Source organism: Strix uralensis, chromosome 29, assembly GCF_047716275.1.
Source record: "Strix uralensis isolate ZFMK-TIS-50842 chromosome 29, bStrUra1, whole genome shotgun sequence".
Lineage (NCBI taxonomy): Eukaryota > Metazoa > Chordata > Aves > Strigiformes > Strigidae > Strix > Strix uralensis.
In genome coordinates this window covers 2348391-2370839 of record NC_134000.1, presented here as the reverse complement: position 1 = coordinate 2370839, position 22449 = coordinate 2348391, and the positions used below count along the sequence as shown (strand labels likewise).

Here is a 22449-nt window from a genome sequence, read left to right as displayed (position 1 = left end):
CAGAAAGGTGTCCTGCTACCCCTGCCACTGCCACCCGTGTCTCCTGCACCAAAGTCAACCAAGACGGCCAGAAAGAGACCCAGAAGTGAGAGCGATGAGCTGCCGGCCATGGATAACACTGCCAGGGACAAGAGCAGCCACACGGATCCTTTGTTGTCCAAGCACAGGAAAGAGGAGAGAAATCACGCTGACCTGTCAGAGGGCATCAAAGTAGGTATCCGTTACAACTGGCGGGGTGTTTCCTGCGGCACGTGGGCGCTGTGTGATTCTCTTTAGGAACGTGCTCTGAGGATATTAACAAGGACGGACGATAAACCAGCCACCAGAGAAAGCTCTCTGAAGCATTCTTGCCCCTTTAATGGCTCTCTGTGACTGTCTGTTGCTAGCCCGAAAGCCTCCATTGTAGCTTCTCTGCTGACTTTCTGTCACCTGTTTTCATTTCACCAGTGAAATGTAGTGAGAAGGGGTGACCAATAAAAACCAAGAGCATCATGTTTATGGTAGTAAAGCTTTCTGACCGTAGGCAACTGCAAGTACAGTTTTGATGTCAAAATAAGTGTGTTTACACAAAGAGTCAATTGCTTATAAATAAGAAACAAGCAAGCTGTGGTTTTGACTGCAACCTGGGTAGGAGGTTTTATAGCTTGCTTAGAAAATTGTTAATGATCCTTACAGATGGATCTTTGCATTTTTGGGTTCTAAAATTCAATTCTGATGCTGTTTATGGGTGGCAGGGTGTGTGTGCTCTAGGATGTTGTCGTGTGTGTGTGTGTGTATTAAGCCAGACTCTGCACGCGGCATTAGCAGGCTTCAAAGTGCTTACTTTTTCCTGACAGTGTAGTTAGTAATAGAGAATGAGCAACTTCTGTGTGGTTAAGCTGGAAATAAGTGTGAATGGGTATTAGCCATTCCTGCCTTGGCTAGCGGCCATGAAAAGTGTGCTGCTTGCAGCCTTGCTGCTATCTTAGCCATTGTGCAGGGAAAGCTGCTACTTAATTTCTTGGAAAAGTTTGAATGGTATTAAGCCTTAGTAGCAGCCAGGTAAGAAGCCAAGTTTCCATTTCCATTATTGGAGGGGGTGCTGGGGAAGAAGCTGAGAAGAGGGGGAGAACCTGGAGAATAGACTATGCCTGGGACAAATAAACATTTTCTCTTGAAATGTAGGAAAGCCAGGCTTTGGAATTGGTTTAGACGTATGTCTCTAACCAGCTTTATCTCCACTCTGTGGCTCTTCAGGGATCTGCAGGGGATGTCACAAATCCTTTCCGAGTGACGCCTTCGGCAGATGGTGCCTCCAAGGCGGGGAGACCTCAAATCAACTTTGAAAAGTAAGTTTCTGTTTTACAACCCTCATCTCTGTTTTCTGAAGATGCCAGGCAAGGCTGGTCCTACAGCCACCCTGGATCCTGCCGCATGATGAGCACTTCTTTTAGGAGGAAAGAGGGAGGGAGAGATGTCTGAGACCTGCCCTGTAGTGCCTTCTCATGTCTGGGACTTACCCCCGCCCCCTCAAACACAAAGCAAAGGTGTCATTACAACAGTTCTTGGTTTGAGGGAAGCTGCTCTAGAAATCAGGTACTTTTTAAGTGGGAGAGAAGGTGTCTCTTGTGCCTGCCTACAGGTGGTGGGTTTTGATGTGTCTGGTTCTTGACAAGTAGCAAACTCCTCTGTCACAAGGTAACTGTCACAGGCAACTGACTGTTTCGGGGAGGGCGTGACTCTTTACTGGCTCGTTTTGTTAGTGCACAGGTGGCTGTGTGCTGTTTGCACGGTGAACAGATTATCCCAGTGCACACAAATGCACGTGGTCGAACTTTGTCATTGTTTGGGTGTTGATTGAGAGCAAGACCTGTAGAAGCCTTGGTGACCACATCTCTTGTAGGCAGATAACTTGAATGCAAGCTCTTTTAGTCCGAGATGAGTGCCTGGTACTGCAAAGCTTACCGTATGTTTCGATGAAAATGTGTTTGTGGTACTGCACTCGAGGAGTGGTGGGAGGTCACATAACTACCATCTTTCTATGGGAGCAAAGAAGTAAACCTGGCCTCACAGTAGCCTAACCTCTAGTGGCTTTTTATTTTGAAATAGTACTTGCCAATGTTATTCTAACATACATTTTTTTAGGAACTCAGTTAATTTTATCTGTGCATGCAGCTGCTGTGTATTTCTGTACATGCAGACCACATTCACTTAGTGGCTATCATAACTGTAAGGTGTGTTTGATAAGGCTGTAACAGGCTTACCGAAACAGGATGTTTGGAGTCCTGGCATCCTCTAGATATGAAGGTAAAATTGATAATTCTCCTGCCCTTTTTCTCTGTTTTCTGTTTTTCCTCTCTCTGTCCCCAATTCAGAGAGCACCCGGTGGAATACTACATTGAAGAGGCGAGGAGGCTGAAGCACATAGCTGATGCAATGGTAAGTCTCGGCCCTGTGCTAGAAATGCTCACCAGCTCTCGCATTCAGAGCCGATCCCTGCCTGCATGGGATAAGATTCAGCGGCTAACATGACTTCCACCCTTGGCGTGTGTTCGAGTCGCCCGTGGGGAGGCTGTCTTTATCTGCCAAGTGTTGAGACATTTCCCTTGGCTATAAACACCCCTAGAGAACACGCCTAAGAGAAGAGGCTTCAGAGCTGGCGCTGTCTGAGGTCAGCAGGCCTGTTGGCTTTGCAGAGCTGCCACAGAGTCCTTGGAAGAGAGGTGCAACAGTTAGTTACAACACAGTTTACTCTGAACCATCAGGATCCTCACGGTAATCGTGTTGCTGGTGAACAAGACTTGGAAGTGCCCGTTGCAGATGCCACTGTCTTTCTCCGCTGTGGGCGGTTTAACAGCGTGCGTGAAGGAACATCTTTTGTTGCTACTGATGGTTCACTCAGCTAATGTACGTTTGCCACTTGCCATTTACCTGTGAAAATGAAGTGAGGGAATACTGCAGTGGGCAAGCCCCATCTGCCTCTGCCGAGGCAGGCCTGCAAGACCAGGCGATAATATCCAAAACATGTGAAGGTAATAAATTACTCAAGGAAGACATTGAGGGAGAGATAGAAATAGCCAGAGCACACGCAGCTGGTGACTGGGACCACATTAGGGGCTCTGCTGAGAAGCCTTTAATTATCACCCAGAGGCCTGACTTGCATCTTTTCCTTTCTTCAAATCCTGCCTAACTAGGGCAAAAAAAGGAATTCAGGTACACTTGAGAGAAGTAGCTTTTGTCTTAGTCTAAACAGGAGAATTTTGTTCCCAATAGACCGACAAGACTGGAAGGGCCTTCCAGTACCTAGATGCTGCCCTTTCCTTCATCGAATACGGCCTTGCCTTGGAATCGGACCCAAGAGACCGAAAATGCGCTTCCAGCGTGTTCAGAGGCACCATAGATCTCCTCAAGTAAGCGGTTTTCACAGCGTGGTGGTCAGGCAGCGTGTTTGGAGCGGGAGGGGGAGTTGTGTTGTTGTTTGCAACTGGCAGCTCTGGATTCCCCCCCAACGGAGCAGCGCCCGGGTTGCTGCACAAGCACGAGACAGCCCATGGCCAGGCACCAGAGACAAATCCTTTGGCGTGTTCCAGCACCGCTGATCAGAAGGAGGCACCGTGTCCTACTCGGCACCTGAGCCGCGCAGCCGAGGTACACCAGAGGACACTGGTTACGACAGTCAAGGACATGAAGGAGTTTTTAGTTCATCCAGCTCTGGTGTTGCTTTTGCCTGTCGGCTCAGTAGTATTTCAGTTAAGAAAAGCAAAGCAACTGTATTGTGTGTGGAAGAACAGTTTGTGCTTTCTGGTCTTGATGGACTGTATTTCCAAGTTGGTGGTGTTGCTTTGTTTTCAAAGAGGAGATTGGCTTGCTTGTTTTTTGCCAGAAGAAACATTTCCACTAAGATGTCTGTCTTGTCCAGAAACACTTGAATTAATATTTCACCTTCAGTAGCAGGGGCACCTCTTCTGGGCCCCAGGCCTAGAGGTGGCCCATGGAGGGCTTCTCCTTGTAGGGATGGTGCCCGTTAATCAGCGTAAGAGCAGAGTGAGTCACGTAAGGGGCCACATCTGTTCCTGCTGCCCGGGAAACAAGGCATTTGGAGACACAGTCCTCTGCTCAGGATCGCACAAACCACTCGGTGCCAGCACTAAGAACTCGGGGCAGGTTTCCTGACTTTTGGAGCGGTGTTTGAGATAACAGCATGCACTGATTGTTCATAAACAGTGGGCCTTCAGAGCACTGACGGCTGACAAGACTCTGTTCATTTTGTTTCCTTAGATTCGTCATGACGCTGAAATCCTTTACAGACTCCACAGCATCTTCACAGGAAGTAATCTTTGCTGTGTTATGGTATGTAACTGTTTTTCCGTGCCTTCATATTCTGTTTTTAGACTTGCCAGACCCATTAATTTCAGGGGCGAAGGAATGAGTTAAATGGGAATTGGAGTTCTGCAAGGAAAAAGAAAACACAGTATAAAAACCAGAATGAACTGGAACATCTCTGAAGGGAGCCGGGATACCACAAGGGACCACGTGTGGAAGGCACAGGCTCTAAAATTCGATCTGCTGGTAACTGGAGAGCACAAAAGGGCTTTCTCCAAAGGTGAAAGAATGTGCTTTGGCTGCCCATGTTTGAGCCGCGTAACTGAAGCTGAAGCTGAACATAGCGAAGGCTCTTCTGGATGGGGGCTTGCTCAGCTTGTGACACCTACGGGAGGCTGGGCACATGTTTCTATAAAAGACCAGGCATGGCCCTTCCTCGGTTGCTTTTTTTCCCTTGGGATGTTTTGAAAGAGTCTTTTCTTAAGCTGAGCCGGAGGAGGAGACATTGGGAGCTTTCTTGCCGCTGCAGTACAGCTGATGTGTGCCTGCCTGTGTCCCACAAGGCTGGTGACTGCTGAGCAGGCAGCAGCCGGCGTCAGCACTGATGCTTGGGTGTGTTTCTGTTCACAGCATGCGCTGCCAGTCCCTTCTGCACATGGCAATGTGCCGTTACAAAGAAGACACTGCCCTGAAGTATTCCAGGATCCTGAGTGACCACTTCAAGGTAGGGCCCGCGTGTCACTGAGCTGCCAGCTGGGTGGCTGCGGGACTTACTGCTGTTGGCTGACCAGCCCAAACCTAACAAGAGTTCTGTTCCTTGCTGCAGACTTCCTCCAGATCTACACAAGCACCTTTTCCACGTGTTGCAAGGTAAGATTTAAAAATACGTCCGTTGTCACGTTTGTACGAGGGTGTGAGTGAAAACAGGAGCTGGAGTGTTTGAGTTGCTGCCTGCATTTGGGAGTGCCTCGCCACTCGCTCCTTCTTGCCCCCTGAAATCATACCGTTCGGGGCAGGAGTATTTCTGCTCTCTCCTTCCTGTCTTTTCTCCTTGGAAAGGGCTTTTTTTGTTACGAGGTCCAGAGTTATGCCTTCACCCTGTGGTAGCAGAACTTTCATAGTGTTCTCTTTGGCTCAGTCACCACTTAAGAAAAAGAAGCTAATTTTCTAATTTCGGAGTTGTTGATCGTTTTGTCCTTTCTGTGTACCTGCAGCAGTGGTGCTGTGTATGTGGCAGCAAAAGTCAAAGTCAAGCTGTCATGTAATGGTGTTTGACCTGGTGCCCAGCAGACTGGGCCCGTGTTTGAATGACAGGGAGCAAGATGGAGTTTTTCTGTGTGCGGTGGCAATTGCATTTGGCAGAGAGCTACCCGGCTCCACGCCTGTCCCTATTAAACTCTGTGGCTGAGAGAGGTTTGGTTGGTCTTTTAAGAGTGATGCTGAAATTCCACCTTGCACAGTACAGTTTATTGGGAAGTCAGTGGTGTCCCCAGAGCAGCGGTGGAAGCCCTGTCCTACCAGTGCCTAAAAGTGGGTTGGGTGAAGAAGTGCTGTGATGAAGCCAGCCTGTGTCAGAAGGCAGGCAGCTGGCCACTTTCACTGGCCCTAGGGCTCTAAAGAAGCGTGTGTGGGCTGACCTGGCTGCTGTGACCAGCTGTCAGAAAGCTCCAGCCTCCATCGGTGGGGAGCTTCAGCGTGTCTGAAATGGAAGTCGTTTGGAAAAAGCATTCCGATAATGTGGTGAAGGCTTCCCCAAGTAGGTGTAGATGTTGGGAGGTGGCTGGGTGGCCCTTTCTGATGTCTGGACCCACATTTTTTTTCATCAAGAGGAGTCCTCTGAGTCACACATTGCTTCAAAAACCTTGGCCTTGCACTCGAAGGACAATTACTTGTTACGTAGCTGAACACGTAAGTTACGTAGCTGTTACGTAGCTGAACACGTCTCAGTTTTCAATACTCCACTCCACGCTGCAGGCCTGGATGGTACCAAATAGCTCCCGGCATCAAATAGTCTGATGTCTTTCACTCTGAAGTTAACCGTTCGTGATGGTGTTTCTTTCTCCTGCAGAAGCACAGACATGGCTTATGCTGGCAGCTACAGCGGGAACAGCAATGGCTCTGCAGTCACTGTGCCCTACAACATCCCAGACATCAGCTCTGCCTATGTCAACATCACTTCCCATATCCTCTATGCATGTGATATTTGGGAAGAGGCCGATGCACTGGCCGGGAAGAACACGGGTAAGTTTTTGCCCTCTGTCTTTTCGGTCACATGTGTGGTGGTTGTGTGCATGTACTTGCTTCAATCCTAACGCTCAGCGTAGCAAACGCTGATCAAAGCATCACGTGTGTTGAAGCAGACAGCTGTGGCACATTGGCGGGTTATTGGCAGGGATACCTGATGGTGATAAATTGATGAGTGCTCCAATTCAAAGGTTGTCTTGGCATCCTCAGAGGTCTTAAGAGCTCAGGGGTGAGGGTATCAAGTGCAGGGAACCAGCCAAGTTGCTGCACGGTAACACGAGAAGCATAAGGGGGTTTTTGCGGTTTGTTTTTCCCTTGGGGGCGCTTAGCTTTTCTGAGTTGGTTCCCCTTCTTTAAAAACAGGTCTTTGGCCTGTAGCCTCGTGTTTTAGTTGGTTTGTCAAACCTGCAGGTATTTTGGCCTTGAAAACGGTGAAGCTGGCTTCTCTCGGTAACAGAGAAGCCGAGCAGCTCTTGCTTTGGAGTCCCTGCTGGGCACAAGACCAGTATTTGCCGGTACCATTTCCTGAAATGGATGCTACTTTTTGGATTTTACAGTTTTGTTGTTAAAAGTGTTGTGTTCTCCTGTGGTACAAGCAGCAGTGAATAAGCAAAAGCCCTGGAGTGGTTTAAAGCCCAAAGTGTCGTGAGCTGCTGTGGGCGACAGGATGTGTTGCCACCGTCTGCTGGCAAAGTGGCACAAGAAAATCATCACGATGAGCCTGGCTGAATTGTGGGAGGGCTGTGCTGAAATTCAAAAGGCTTTGCAAGTCCCCCTTTGAAGGGAGTAACTTCAGTTGCTGGGTGTCCTCTGAGCAAATCTGTGCTCGCAGCAGCAATGCGTGTGTAGTATTTTGGGTTATATCCTCCAAAGGCTGGTAAAAGACTGTCACTGAGAAGGACAAAACCTGCTCTCTGTTGCTGTTTTACCGGAGGGGAATGATGACTGGGGTAGTAAATACTGCCAGGGGCGTGGATCTGTGCAGGACAACAGTAAATACTCCTGTGGGCTTGGCAGTTGTTGCCGCTGTTCAGGATGGTGAAGGAGTTTCAGACCTGGAGCCTGTTGATACTCAGCGTAAGGTACAGACGCTCAGAGGTACAGAGAGCAAGTACATCAAACTAAAAATAAAAAAAGGCCGCATCCTTGATTCTTTTCTGCAATTCATAGGGAGTAAGAGGAGGAGGAAAGAGCAGTGGCCTTGAGATATCCCTTAAACAGGGAAGATGAAAACTAGTGGAAAGCGGTTGGTTGTAAGTGATGTTGGAGCCACCTGTGCAGAGCTGGAGCTGGCGGCAGGAGAGGAGGGCTCTCTCCAATCTGCCTGACGTGCCCAGCTGTGAGCAGCCCCAATCAGAGCTGTATCTCTGTCCAGCTGGACAGATTGTGAAACCCGTTCAGCTGAGAAGTCCTGACGTCTCCAAGGTCTGAGGATGGGTGAAGCAAAGGGACCAGCCCGGTGACAGCGGTGTGTGCTGCCAGGCACCCCTCAGAAAGACACCAGACTTGGCCGGTTTAAAACCTGGGGGAGGCGCGCGGTAGGGACTGGGGTGTGAACACCCAAACTCCTGGCCACCTACCGCGGCGTCTCGGTGTCCTTTCAAAGCCAGAGCCCGGGGAGGCGGTTCAGCGTGTGTGTGCCCGTGTGAGTGCGTTTTCCTCCCACGTGCCCTGCCCTCTGTGCTTGTGACGCTGCCCGGCCTTGGGCTAGCGCTGAGCTCTCTGCATTAACGATGTGTTTAGCGGGACCTGCCGACTGACAGGGTGCTGCTGCTGCCGCTGCTCGCTGCCCCTCGCCTGTCAGATGTGCCTGTTGTGTGAAACCAACCAAATGTTTTCTCCCTCCCTCCCCTTTGTGCAGAGTTTTTTGCTGAACTCGGCACAGCGACGTGCGCTCTGGCGCTGAACAGCAGCGTGCCCGAAGCGGTACGCTACGCTAGGCAGGGTTTGCAGTGGCTGAGACGCGAAACAGCTACACCTTAAGGTGGGTGAGTACCTGGAACTTTCTCACGCTTTTGAAGCCTCAGTACCAGTCTGACTTGTTGAATTACTACATTAAAAGCACCTGCAAGGGCGAACAAATGGAGGTGGAAGGAACCTGGTTACAGTGGAACAACCGTGAAGACCAGCACTGCCTCCAGCACCGACACCGATACCTGCGCCGACACCCGCAGTGACACCGATCCTGACACCGCCCCTGACACCGCCCCAGCACTGACACCGTCAGCGTAAAAAAGAGAATAAAACTTCTTTATACTTTTTTTAACTCAGTGGCAGCAATGGGGTGCTTCAGTCCCTCCGAGCTGTGCGCAGGCCGGGGGGTTTATCCTGTGCGCACAGGCTGGGGTCGAGGGCAGGATTTCAGGGTGCCAGCGGAGGCACAGAGGGCGTTTGGTTTGTGGCAGGAGCCTCTGGGAGCAGAGGGATCAGCCTCGCCTCTGCTCCCTTAGAAGGCACCGGAGATCTGCCGCAGCAGAGCGGCAGCGCGCTCGGGGCGTTCAGTGGCTCCGAACCGGCACCGACACCGCCCCCAGCACCAGCACCCAGAGAACATTCCGGGTGTCGCCAAGAGCTGCAGAGCTGGTTTGCCCAGACCTGGCATCAGGCTTGACCGAGGGAGGGAGAGGGTGTGGGGAACCCAATGCAGGCAGGGCTGGGGGGCGGATTCTGAAGTTCTCTTGCATAAATACAAAGGAAATCAAGCCCTAGAAAGTTAAAAAAAGAAACCACTACCAAAGAGAAAGGAGAGACTGACGCGAGCCCTCCCCAGCCCCCGAGGACCCCCAGATGCCCGGGCAGCCCACACGGCGGGGGCTCGCTGCAGGGGCTGCTTGGCCCGGAGAGCCGGCCGGCCTGAGAATTAAGACAGAATTATTCTCTGCAACATCGGAAGTATCATTGGAAAGCCAGAGTGACAAGCCATCCTGCTGGAGGAGGCAGGCGCATCTACCTTTGAAGAGGCAGAACATTGGAAACACCGTAGGAACATCTCCTCTCAGCTGACCAGACACAACTGCCTGCATCCCAATAACTAACGGAACCACAGTTTGTAAGTGCAGGATGCTCGGGTGGTACCAAGAGTTCTGAAGGTCACAAATGTGCCACAAAGTCTAGCATAAAAGTAACAAGTTATAGATAAAGTTCTGATGAAGGTGAGGCGTTTGTGATACCAACACATTTATGACGTGTAATTCATGTCTGTGTGCATTTGTAGCCGCACACACGCACATTCCCATGCAAACACAAAACCAGCGTAACAAGCAAAAGCCCAATCCTGCACCTAAAATACTCTTCCGAGCTTTGTGCTCAGTCGTGGTGAGGCCGTTTGTACCTGTTGACCGGATTCAACAGGCCGATGCGATCAGCTTTTTCTTAGTGGGCTCGCTGAATAGAGCCTGTAAGTATGATCTATCAGCCTTTACTGCTCTGTGAGTCCAGGTACCCCAAGAAAAAACCACAGGGGTCCCTTCCTGTCATCACGCCTCTGGGATCCTCCAGCATTGAGTCTCAAATGTAAAAATAAAAAAAAGCTCACAGCGTTCAGTTGATAAGTGGTTGCATAAGAAAGGGGTAGTGAGTAAGAAGAGGCTGTTACCGTAAATTCGGTCTCAAAAGAACCCCCTAAGACTTAGTATGAAGTTTTGGAAGGCCGGCGTTCTGTATTGCAGCAGTGGACACACGGGGGATCCCTCCACCTCACATGCATGCTGAAAGTACACTACAATCCCCTGTCTCAGCCGAATTCTTCTCTTGTGGTTCCAATCCTTGTTTCAGTTTCAGGGTCATCTTTCAGTTCATCATCATCTTCATCTTTCTTCCACTACTTTTCATCTTGCACAATTCTAAGAGTTCAAGATGTTGTATTAAAAGCTTAGGTAGTGCAAGCAGATCCTGTATACTAAATTCTCTTAATCTAGCCAAACAATTAAGCATCCTATGTTAAAACTGTCTCTCTAGGATTAGCTTGACTGGGTTTTAAGCCAGCCCTGGGTTGGGACTATACAAGAAGCGGGCTAAGGACACTTCTCGGGCCTGTGGAGCAGCACCCCGGTTGCTTTGGTAATATTACGAGAGAGCTCCGTCCTGAACACCTTTCACTAGGCCTTAAAATCTGTTTCAAACACACCAGAGGTTGTATTTAAAATTCTTCTCCAGTTGGCTTTGCAGAGAACCTCTGCTGCACCCTTAGCCCCTGTGTGCTTCCCTGCTCTGCATTTTGCACAGCTTCACCCCCTGCAGTAAGCAGATGGAACAGCGAGGTACCAGGCACTAGAGCTGTTCCACCCGTCTCTGTCCTTTACATGACACCTTCTGTTTTCATGGGCAAGCAGTTGTGAGCTGAACTCACTTTTTCCAGGAGCGCAGTATCCATCCGCTGATCTCTAAACTGCAATGGGCACTGTAAGGCAATGGCACTCAGGCCACAGTCTGCACGGAGCTACCTGGTCACGCAGTGCTCTTCCCCTCTCCAGCTGCTGGAGTATGTTAGAATTATTTCAAAACCACTGCACTGCATTAATAGGAAGAGCTTTGCACTATGAGAAACTGCATGATACCCTTCTTCAGTGCTCAGCCCTAACTTACACCAGTTTCTTTTTTTTTTATTATTCAGAAGAAGATGTTCCCAGTGTCTGGGAAAATGCTGTGTGCTATCTCAGCCATAAGGAGTAAGGCAAATAAACCAGGCTGGAAAGACTCCCTCTGTGATTTGCTTCAGTAGCAATTTATGTGAACAGGAAACCTGCTGCTCATTTCAGGCACAAGAGAGTCACAGCCAAAAAATCCCGTGATAAAGGCTGTATCATACAAATGTGGATTAGGAGTTTCCTAAATTCTATTTACAGAAGAAAGTGCTGGAAGAAGAGCATAGGATCATAGAACGGTTTGGGTTATCTGGTAGCCTAATTATCTTTCCTCTTTCCTCATTTTTTAAGCAAGCTTTGTGTTTTTCGAGTTGTAAGATGTCTGAGCCGAGGGGGGGTGTGTGTGTAATGTTTCAGTGACTTACATCTTTGTTATAATCGTGGGCTTCAAATGTGGCTGCTTTTCAGAAACATTTGAAGCATCGCACCTCTTGCAGCACAAACAGCATTTTATCTTTATTGTCAACAAAAATATTTGATGTGATAAACAGAAGAGTTTGGCAGCTCTTATAAAAATTTTTTAAACACTTCTTCAAAACTGCGCATACCACTAATGTGCTCGCAACACATTTTTGGTGGCAGTAGCAGGATTATTAAGCAGTATTCAGAAATCATTCTAAGTTGCTCTAAGTAAAAAAGTTGCCCTGCTGTGTTGGTGTGCTAGGTAACGGCTGTGTTGGTGTGCTAGGTAACGGCTGTGTTGGCGTGCTAGGTAACCGCTGTGTTGGCGTGCTAGGTAACCGCTGTGTTTGTGTGCTAAGTAACCGCTGTGTTGGCGTGCTAGGTAACGGCTGTGTTGGTGTGCTAGGTAACCGCTGTGTTGGCGTGCTAGGTAACGGCTGTGTTGGTGTGCTAGGCAACCGCTGTGTTGGCCTGCTAGGTAACGGCTGTGTTGGCGTGCTAAGTAACCGCTGTGTTGGCGTGCTAAGTAACGGCTGTGTTGGCGTGCTAGGTAACCGCTGTGTTGGCGTGCTAGGTAACTGCTGTGTTGGCGTGATAGGTAACCGCTGTGTTGGCGTGCTAGGTAACGGCTGTGTTGGTGTGCTAGGTAACCTTTGTTGGCTGTGTTGTGAGTGCGCTAGGTAACGGCGCTGAGGAGCAGTCCCCTCACAGGGCTGTAGCTGGCAGCCAGCGATTCTGACCTGCGTTGCAAACCGTCCTGAGACCATTTGGAAAGCCCGGTGAAATGTCCAGGTTGTGTGTTAACTTTTTATCCCTCGTTTAGGTAACGACAGGGTTTAGGAGACTGAGCATGCCGAATGTTCAAAAAGGATGTGGGAGGCTGGTTTGCTTTGGCAGGCGCAAACCAAGTCTTTCTCAGTGTGTGCTGCTTGAAACCGTGCCTGCCTTGGCTGATGTTTCTCTTGTGGTTGTCTTTCAGAATGCTCCAGGACGACCTGCAGCTCAGTGATAGCGAAGAGAGTGGTGACGACCAAGTCAGTTTTCGATGTTCTTATGCACTAGGCACACAGACATCCCATCGTGACTTGTGGAGCTGAGTTCCTTAAGCTCACCTTTCCTCCCCCTCTCCTCTTTGTTTTTGTGAACAAAACAGGTTGTTGAAAAGCCACCACCTTCTTCGCTTGCTCCTCCAAGATACAGGTTTGTTCCCAAACTACTAGCTAGACCAAAATAGGGGGGGAAATACCAAACTACCTTTTCTATAGGGGGTAGATGGGTAAGGGTTCCTGGTTTCTCTTGTAGATACAGGCTTTGGTTTCTAACTGCCTGAAGCTGCTGCTGAAAAGTGGCTTTAGTTGTGTGGGGTTTTACCAAAAGCTCCAGTCAGAAATGGATACTCCAGGCATGCTGGATTTTGCCTATGAAGCAGGATTCCATTTCCCCAGCTGTTCCCTTGTTTTCTGCTCTTCCCGTCCATGAGTGTGTATGTAGATCACACTGGAGCTGATGGGATTTTCAGGTGTAGTAGTGATGGGTGAGTCCAGTTTTAGTTCAGAAGGAAGCCCAAAACAGCCAAGTGGGTGAAGAACAGCGAAGGGTCAGGTAGACTCCCTGAGGCTGTTTCAGCTCCTCCCGATAAGGCAAGTGATTGTACACCATTCCTGCCATGGATTGCTAACCAGAAGCAATATTCAAGGTAGGCTGATCAGCCATGTGCCAGCATTAGAGGAAGAAAGGTGGAGAAGCCCATAATTTTTCCTATAGGAGAGCATGGACATCCAATTTTGGCTTAATACCTGTATTCTTCAAGCACAGGGTAATGGTCTATAAAATGAGGCTTGCAGAAGGGCCCGCCAGTTCTTGGCATGAACTGCATCCCTGCAAGCTCTTGAAAGAGAGCGTTCTCACGATACCAGTGTGGATCAGGGAGGAGCTTGCCTCCAAATCATACAAATGTATGATGTTGGAAAGAGGTTTCAAAGTCAAAAAATGAACGTTTTGATTTTGTAAGGCCATTTCAAAATGAAAAGAAGCTGTGCATAAAAGTCATGGCTCTCCCTCGGTTCCATTCACTCCCATTGTCAGTGCTGGAGAAAAACACTTTTGAGTCAGGGAGGGTGTTGGAAAAACTGCTGCTCCTTGACATGGCTGTCAATGAAGCAGTTCTAGCACCTTGAGCGAGTAACACAGAGGAAGGAGTGAAAACTTCAAGGGGAGAATACAAAAGGAGAAACCATCCTGGAATGTATGTTTCTGTCTTGTTAGCCTTGATTGGAAATTTTTCTTTTGAGGGTTGGGGCTTTCAGAAAAGCGCTTGAGAGTTTCAGTTGTTTTCTAAACTTTGGCTGGCTAAATGCAGCTTGACATTGCAGCAGTGATGTCCTGCTGCAGTATTTGTCTGGGTTGGAGTTGCAGGTTTTATTATTTCCAGAGGTTTTTTTACTCCAGTGCTTCATCTTTTGAGTCTAACAATGTATTCCTTTGGCCTTCTCCCCTCTCCTCTCAGTGCCAAAACACAGGGTGTCAGCTTTAATTTTGAATCCTGCCATGTCAATAGAGTAAGTAACCTTCAGCCATGCTGCCTTCTAATTTTAGCTCATGGTGGCCTTGGAGCGCCCCACAGTCGCAGCCCAGGAGTGTGGCATCAGCACATTCCATCAGCCCGGAGTCAGGGAGCACCAGTGACTCAGACAGCTCTTCAGACTCAGAGAGCACGTCGAGTGGCAGTGAAGCAGAAGACCCTCCGAGAGCGTCAGGACCTGAGGTGAATGCAAATCAAATGCAGAGGCTGCTTAGTACAGCCTCTTGCCTCAGCCTCTCTGTGTCCAGATGCCACCAGGACAGGAGACTGGAAACACCGTCGCTGTCCAGGGGTCCCCTTGACATCTTTGCTGCATCATCAGCCTTTGGTTGCCCTTTGTTGTCCTTCTAGAGCTTGTGAATTAAGTAACAGCATAATTATAGAGTTTTACCTGACTAACCTGGAAGTGTTGCCCCCTCTCCTTTGGCATCATTGTCTAGCACTCCTGGAGGAATTAGTGCCTTCCCTGGCGGGACACAAGCGAGGTGCGGATGAGATGCACGGCTTGTCTGGGGTGTTTGGGGCCCAGCTCCACCCGTGCAGCTTTTGTGGGTGCCGAGGCTATGGGCTGCTTCAGGGTGAGACTAGTTTCCTGGTAGGTTAAGTGAGGCCGCTGCCTCCCTGCAGCTCCTGTGGGTGAGTGGCAGATTCAGCTTCTCCCAGATGGCAGCTGAAGTGATGAGACCTGCAGGAAGGGCTGGGATGTGCTTAGACTTGCTTCTGCTGAATTTGGAGAGCACTGCAGTGGCATTTCTGAGGCTTTTATTGGGAAAAGCAGACAAAGAGAACTTGGTGCCTTAAACTTTCAAAACTGAGACCATGCATTTTTTAAAAATCTGCTCCAGACATGCTCACGCCCCGTGGCTTCAGACAGTTCCTCCAGCTTGCAAAACATTCTCAGGCCACTGGGGAGTGCATGGCTCTATCCTATGGACCACAGCTGGGCAAGCTGAGTGATCTAACTCCCCTGTGAATGCAGTTTTTATCTTCCCTCTGACAAGGTGTATCACAAAACACAACTGCTTGCAGTTCATGACTTTCCCAGGAGGAATCTGGATACCTGTCTGTACAATTCAGACTGAGGGAGGAGAAGAAAGTTCATCCAGAACTGGTGAAATGCTTATTTTCAGCACTGGAAGTGCCTTAATTTTGATTAGCATTAGCAACAAGAGGTTTCGCAGTTGCATCCCCGTCACTACAAAATGATTAATCTTTCTAAACCCAAGTAGATAAAATGTCATTTGAGGATACTTGTCAGTGAGCCTGAAATCCATATCCGCTGTGCTCTGCGTTCCCCCTTTGTCGATTCTGATATCGTGTCTTTTCTTTTTTTAACCAGAATCGATCAAGCTTACTTGGTCTGCACTTTACATGAACTTTTAAAACCTGAGTCATTTTTTTCTTTTTTTTTTTTTTTTTTCCTTCTTCTTAGAGGGCAGTGGAGAAGGAGTTTGATCAGAAGAGAAAGAAATCAGAAAAAGAAGTAAAGTCATTGCAGTCTTTAGCTAAGGAGGACTCCAGTAACTTGAAGTGAGTATACACTGGTGGAATAGCAGAAAGATGCATAAAACTGAGTCTTTCTTTAAGAGGTTGAGGCAAAGAACTTTATCTCCTGTCCTCATACTTGTGAGTTTGCTGGTACGCTAATGTGCCTTCTGAAACTTCATCTGCTGCAGATTTCTCTTTCCGTCCTGGAACCAAGCACGTGGCTGTGGGAATGTAATTGATTTGCCGTTGTATTTGTGGATGATGTGAAGTGATACTTGGGTGTCCCCTATCCTCCTCTCTCTCCTTACTGCTGAGGATTATGGTTCTAATCATCCAAGCACAAGCTGATGTTTCAGTGGCTGGTCATCCTCCCATACTTGGTTTACACTGCTGCAAAAGCCTTGAATGTTGTGGCATTTGTGCTGCTTTCCAGCAGCTGAGATGGGGATGAAGACTTTGCCATTTGAAACCCCAACTTGTCCATCCTGCAGCTTACCTTGCTGCATGCTCTGCTCCGTGTATTAGACGTAGCTCAAAAAATGTGTTCATGCTGCGAGAAATTTAATTGCCACTTGTGCCCGTGCTGCTTTTCCTTCTAACTGCTTGTCCAAAGTGCAGTGGTGGTGATCTGGCAGCAGATGATTGCCCGCAGTGCCCTGGGAGGTGGCAGCGGCTCTGTGGGGAGTAGCACAGGGTTGTTCTGCACGGTAGTTCAGGGGCGTCAGGGCATGGCAAGAGAAGTTGCCCTCTGGCTGAAGATGTCCCTGCTCATTGCAGGGGGGGTTGGACTAGATGACTTCTAAAGGTCCCTTCCAACCCCAACTGTTCTAAGATGCTCAGTGAGTAAGACTTGAGAGTTCAAGTATCAGTTCTTTCTGCTCTCCGTAGAAATAGAACCAGCCTTGCAATGCTTTTAAGAAGGGAGTTGGACTAGATGATCTTTAAAGGTCCCTTCCAACCTAAACCATTCTATGAGTCGATGAACTTTTCTTTGCCCATGTCCTCCTCCTTCTGGGTTCTGCTGTCATCTTTATTTGGGGGAAGTTTGTTCTCTCTCTGCGTGGGAAGCAGCAGAAAGCTTTATCCGATTCATGACACTTCACATGCGTTTAAAGCTCTTAGTCTTTGTAAAGTGAGAAGATGATGTGAACGCCTTTTGCACAAGGAGAAACTGAGGTGCAGACAAATGGAGTTGCTTGCTCAGACTCCCGCTGCAAAGAGGTGAAATAGCTGAAAGTGTGGCCCAGGAGTTGTGGCTCTTGTTCCTGTGACCGAGCAAGCACGTCCACAGCAGAGAGAGTTGTGGCAGCCTCTTGGGAAAGGACATTGTCCTAAGTGTGACTGTATGCCCATCAATTTTGACTGGATGATCATTGCCATCTTGTTAGTTGGACAGGTGGTGACGAAAGCAACAAGTCAGGTGTTAATGCTGATACTCTCTGCTCCCTCAGCTGCTTTTGCTGTCACCGGTTACGGGCTTTGAATAGCACTTGCCTAACAGACACACAACCAGCGTGCCGTTTGAATTGTGACTCTGTCTGAAATTTCAGGTGGGCTTTATGGCCAGGGGTTTCTCATTTCTTCCAGCATAGCATTTGCAGTCCTTCTGGTAGATCTGCTGAAACTTGCCCCGTCATTTGCAGAAGAGTGTACTGCCAGCATTTTGGCCAGGTCTTTGCTAGAGTGAATGCTTCCAAGAGCACGTCTTCACATGGACAGTGTTCTCAAGAGGGGTGCCTCGTGCCCCAGTCATGGGCTACTACTGCATTCAGTTGCTGCTTGCCTGTGGCTTGAATAGGAGGTATTGACTTGTATTGGTATGCAGCGTTGAGGTTTGTGTCCTGACGATAGGAGTAAACTGCTTTCCTGCAGAGAAAATACTGACGTACTCTTAAAGCACTGAGACAGTGGGGCTAACCCTTCGTTGGGTGAAGGGCTATTTCAGCTGTGGCAATAGTGGAAGGGCTTTAATTCTGGGGTTCATCCCTCCCTTCTTGTCAGTGAAAACGAGCACCCCCTCCAGCCATGTTCTGGCTTGCGGAGTGGGAAGGATAGGATGCATTTCTGGGGAGAGAGGGCTCTGGCTCTGGTCGGGGGATGCTGCTGTGCTCTGTGCACTCCGCTCTGGAGCGTCAGCTGTACCAGGGTAGTGAAGCTGGGGAGCATGTGTGCAGTGAGTAGGGACTGTAGCAGGGGAAAGGTGGGTTGTGGAAGAGGGGAGAGGACTGTCCCATGCACAGCAGGATGAAGCAAGATGTGCAGTGTCTCGCTTCAGTCTTCTCATGGGGTGTAACTTAATTTCCTCCTCTTCTGATGTGGCAGTCCATGAGCTGGGGTTCACTGCTCAGCGTTTTCTTGGAAACTTTGAGAAGCTGGATAAAATGATGTGACTGAGCAGTAGTGAAAGAAGGATTAGAGCTATGTAGTGCTGCTTAGAGCTGCCGGAGTTCCCTGGTAATCCTAACTTCAGAGGATCAGAAATCTGATATGCCACTGTATTATTACATCCCATTATTACATGGGATAGTCTCTGCCATTTAGAAGCACAGCATTTTAAGTCTCTCTCACCTGAATCCTCTGAACTTTTGTAAGTGTTGGCTAGCTGAGCTGGCAGGTCTTAAAGGAACAACTCAGTTTAATTGTGTGAAAGCATGTGCAGGATCGAGTGTCAGGGTGAGTATGTCTGACCATAGAAGACACCTTCTACCATCACGGAGAGAGAGAGAGGCAGTGCTGCGGTTCGTTTAGCTTGTTGGGTGATTTGTCCCAGGGATTTTAGTTGCTGTAATTACCTCTCTCCCTCTTTCAGTGAGAAGGGGCTGTGTTGGAGGGATGCCGTTTTTGCAACATCCTGATATTCTGGTTGCAAGTCTTTACTCCGAGGACAAGTCCTGAGGCTTATTCCTACTGGAAAAGCAGCTGGCTTGTATGTTGTTGGCAGCTGAAGATGTGGTGTCTAACGCACAGCCAAGTCCCTGAAGTTTCACTTTGCTTTTGCTGGACTCTTTCTGTTACCAAACCATTTCCCGCTCCCTGAGAAATTGAAACAGAATTGGTACTTGGTGTAACTCAGTTGCTAAAAATTCCCTACATTACATGTACACCATATTCACCCTAATTGATGAATTTGCTTCCCATCTCCAGAGCATCCAAGGCTTCGCTTGAAAGTCAGCAGAAAGGTGTCCTGCTACCCCTGCCACTGCCACCCGTGTCTCCTGCACCAAAGTCAACCAAGACGGCCAGAAAGAGACCCAGAAGTGAGAGCGATGAGCTGCCGGCCATGGATAACACTGCCAGGGACAAGAGCAGCCACACGGATCCTTTGTTGTCCAAGCACAGGAAAGAGGAGAGAAATCACGCTGACCTGTCAGAGGGCATCAAAGTAGGTATCCGTTACAACTGGCGGGGTGTTTCCTGCGGCACGTGGGCGCTGTGTGATTCTCTTTAGGAACGTGCTCTGAGGATATTAACAAGGACGGACGATAAACCAGCCACCAGAGAAAGCTCTCTGAAGCATTCTTGCCCCTTTAATGGCTCTCTGTGACTGTCTGTTGCTAGCCCGAAAGCCTCCATTGTAGCTTCTCTGCTGACTTTCCGTCACCTGTTTTCATTTCACCAGTGAAATGTAGTGAGAAGGGGTGACCAATAAAAACCAAGAGCATCATGTTTATGGTAGTAAAGCTTTCTGACCGTAGGCAACTGCAAGTACAGTTTTGATGTCAAAATAAGTGTGTTTACACAAAGAGTCAATTGCTTATAAATAAGAAACAAGCAAGCTGTGGTTTTGACTGCAACCTGGGTAGGAGGTTTTATAGCTTGCTTAGAAAATTGTTAATGATCCTTACAGATGGATCTTTGCATTTTTGGGTTCTAAAATTCAATTCTGATGCTGTTTATGGGTGGCAGGGTGTGTGTGCTCTAGGATGTTGTCGTGTGTGTGTGTGTGTATTAAGCCAGACTCTGCACGCGGCATTAGCAGGCTTCAAAGTGCTTACTTTTTCCTGACAGTGTAGTTAGTAATAGAGAATGAGCAACTTCTGTGTGGTTAAGCTGGAAATAAGTGTGAATGGGTATTAGCCATTCCTGCCTTGGCTAGCGGCCATGAAAAGTGTGCTGCTTGCAGCCTTGCTGCTATCTTAGCCATTGTGCAGGGAAAGCTGCTACTTAATTTCTTGGAAAAGTTTGAATGGTATTAAGCCTTAGTAGCAGCCAGGTAAGAAGCCAAGTTTCCATTTCCATTATTGGAGGGGGTGCTGGGGAAGAAGCTGAGAAGAGGGGGAGAACCTGGAGAATAGACTATGCCTGGGACAAATAAACATTTTCTCTTGAAATGTAGGAAAGCCAGGCTTTGGAATTGGTTTAGACGTATGTCTCTAACCAGCTTTATCTCCACTCTGTGGCTCTTCAGGGATCTGCAGGGGATGTCACAAATCCTTTCCGAGTGACGCCTTCGGCAGATGGTGCCTCCAAGGCGGGGAGACCTCAAATCAACTTTGAAAAGTAAGTTTCTGTTTTACAACCCTCATCTCTGTTTTCTGAAGATGCCAGGCAAGGCTGGTCCTACAGCCACCCTGGATCCTGCCGCATGATGAGCACTTCTTTTAGGAGGAAAGAGGGAGGGAGAGATGTCTGAGACCTGCCCTGTAGTGCCTTCTCATGTCTGGGACTTACCCCCGCCCCCTCAAACACAAAGCAAAGGTGTCATTACAACAGTTCTTGGTTTGAGGGAAGCTGCTCTAGAAATCAGGTACTTTTTAAATGGGAGAGAAGGTGTCTCTTGTGCCTGCCTACAGGTGGTGGGTTTTGATGTGTCTGGTTCTTGACAAGTAGCAAACTCCTCTGTCACAAGGTAACTGTCACAGGCAACTGACTGTTTCGGGGAGGGCGTGACTCTTTACTGGCTCGTTTTGTTAGTGCACAGGTGGCTGTGTGCTGTTTGCACGGTGAACAGATTATCCCAGTGCACACAAATGCACGTGGTCGAACTTTGTCATTGTTTGGGTGTTGATTGAGAGCAAGACCTGTAGAAGCCTTGGTGACCACATCTCTTGTAGGCAGATAACTTGAATGCAAGCTCTTTTAGTCCGAGATGAGTGCCTGGTACTGCAAAGCTTACCGTATGTTTCGATGAAAATGTGTTTGTGGTACTGCACTCGAGGAGTGGTGGGAGGTCACATAACTACCATCTTTCTATGGGAGCAAAGAAGTAAACCTGGCCTCACAGTAGCCTAACCTCTAGTGGCTTTTTATTTTGAAATAGTACTTGCCAATGTTATTCTAACATACATTTTTTTAGGAACTCAGTTAATTTTATCTGTGCATGCAGCTGCTGTGTATTTCTGTACATGCAGACCACATTCACTTAGTGGCTATCATAACTGTAAGGTGTGTTTGATAAGGCTGTAACAGGCTTACCGAAACAGGATGTTTGGAGTCCTGGCATCCTCTAGATATGAAGGTAAAATTGATAATTCTCCTGCCCTTTTTCTCTGTTTTCTGTTTTTCCTCTCTCTGTCCCCAATTCAGAGAGCACCCGGTGGAATACTACATTGAAGAGGCGAGGAGGCTGAAGCACATAGCTGATGCAATGGTAAGTCTCGGCCCTGTGCTAGAAATGCTCACCAGCTCTCGCATTCAGAGCCGATCCCTGCCTGCATGGGATAAGATTCAGCGGCTAACATGACTTCCACCCTTGGCGTGTGTTCGAGTCGCCCGTGGGGAGGCTGTCTTTATCTGCCAAGTGTTGAGACATTTCCCTTGGCTATAAACACCCCTAGAGAACACGCCTAAGAGAAGAGGCTTCAGAGCTGGCGCTGTCTGAGGTCAGCAGGCCTGTTGGCTTTGCAGAGCTGCCACAGAGTCCTTGGAAGAGAGGTGCAACAGTTAGTTACAACACAGTTTACTCTGAACCATCAGGATCCTCACGGTAATCGTGTTGCTGGTGAACAAGACTTGGAAGTGCCCGTTGCAGATGTCACTGTCTTTCTCCGCTGTGGGCGGTTTAAAAGCGTGCGTGAAGGAACATCTCTTGTTGCTACTGATGGTTCACTCAGCTAATGTACGTTTGCCACTTGCCATTTACCTGTGAAAATGAAGTGAGGGAATACTGCAGTGGGCAAGCCCCACCTGCCTCTGCCGAGGCAGGCCTGCAAGACCAGGCGATAATATCCAAAACATGTGAAGGTAATAAATTACTCAAGGAAGACATTGAGGGAGAGATAGAAATAGCCAGAGCACACGCAGCTGGTGACTGGGACCACATTAGGGGCTCTGCTGAGAAGCCTTTAATTATCACCCAGAGGCCTGACTTGCATCTTTTCCTTTCTTCAAATCCTGCCTAACTAGGGCAAAAAAAGGAATTCAGGTACACTTGAGAGAAGTAGCTTTTGTCTTAGTCTAAACAGGAGAATTTTGTTCCCAATAGACCGACAAGACTGGAAGGGCCTTCCAGTACCTAGATGCTGCCCTTTCCTTCATCGAATACGGCCTTGCCTTGGAATCGGACCCAAGAGACCGAAAATGCGCTTCCAGCGTGTTCAGAGGCACCATAGATCTCCTCAAGTAAGCGGTTTTCACAGCGTGGTGGTCAGGCAGCGTGTTTGGAGCGGGAGGGGGAGTTGTGTTGTTGTTTGCAACTGGCAGCTCTGGATTCCCCCCCAACGGAGCAGCGCCCGGGTTGCTGCACAAGCACGAGACAGCCCATGGCCAGGCACCAGAGACAAATCCTTTGGCGTGTTCCAGCACCGCTGATCAGAAGGAGGCACCGTGTCCTACTCGGCACCTGAGCCG

General features: G+C 48.6%; 2 protein-coding genes across 2 annotated transcripts in view; both read left to right on the top strand.

Moving 5' to 3' along the window:
• LOC141935866 (astacin-like metalloendopeptidase) overlaps nt 1-1895 on the top strand; it is an 89387-nt gene extending 87492 nt beyond the window's left edge. Inside the window, exons 20-22 of the mRNA XM_074852513.1 lie at nt 55-210; nt 1237-1328; nt 1883-1895. Of these exons, the coding sequence (XP_074708614.1) occupies nt 55-210; nt 1237-1328; nt 1883-1895 (261 nt within the window). The remainder of the gene's footprint in view (nt 1-54; nt 211-1236; nt 1329-1882) is intronic.
• Nucleotides 1-22449, top strand: part of LOC141935890 (syncytin-2-like) — a 146541-nt gene that overhangs the window by 66713 nt on the left and 57379 nt on the right. The window lies entirely within an intron of this gene.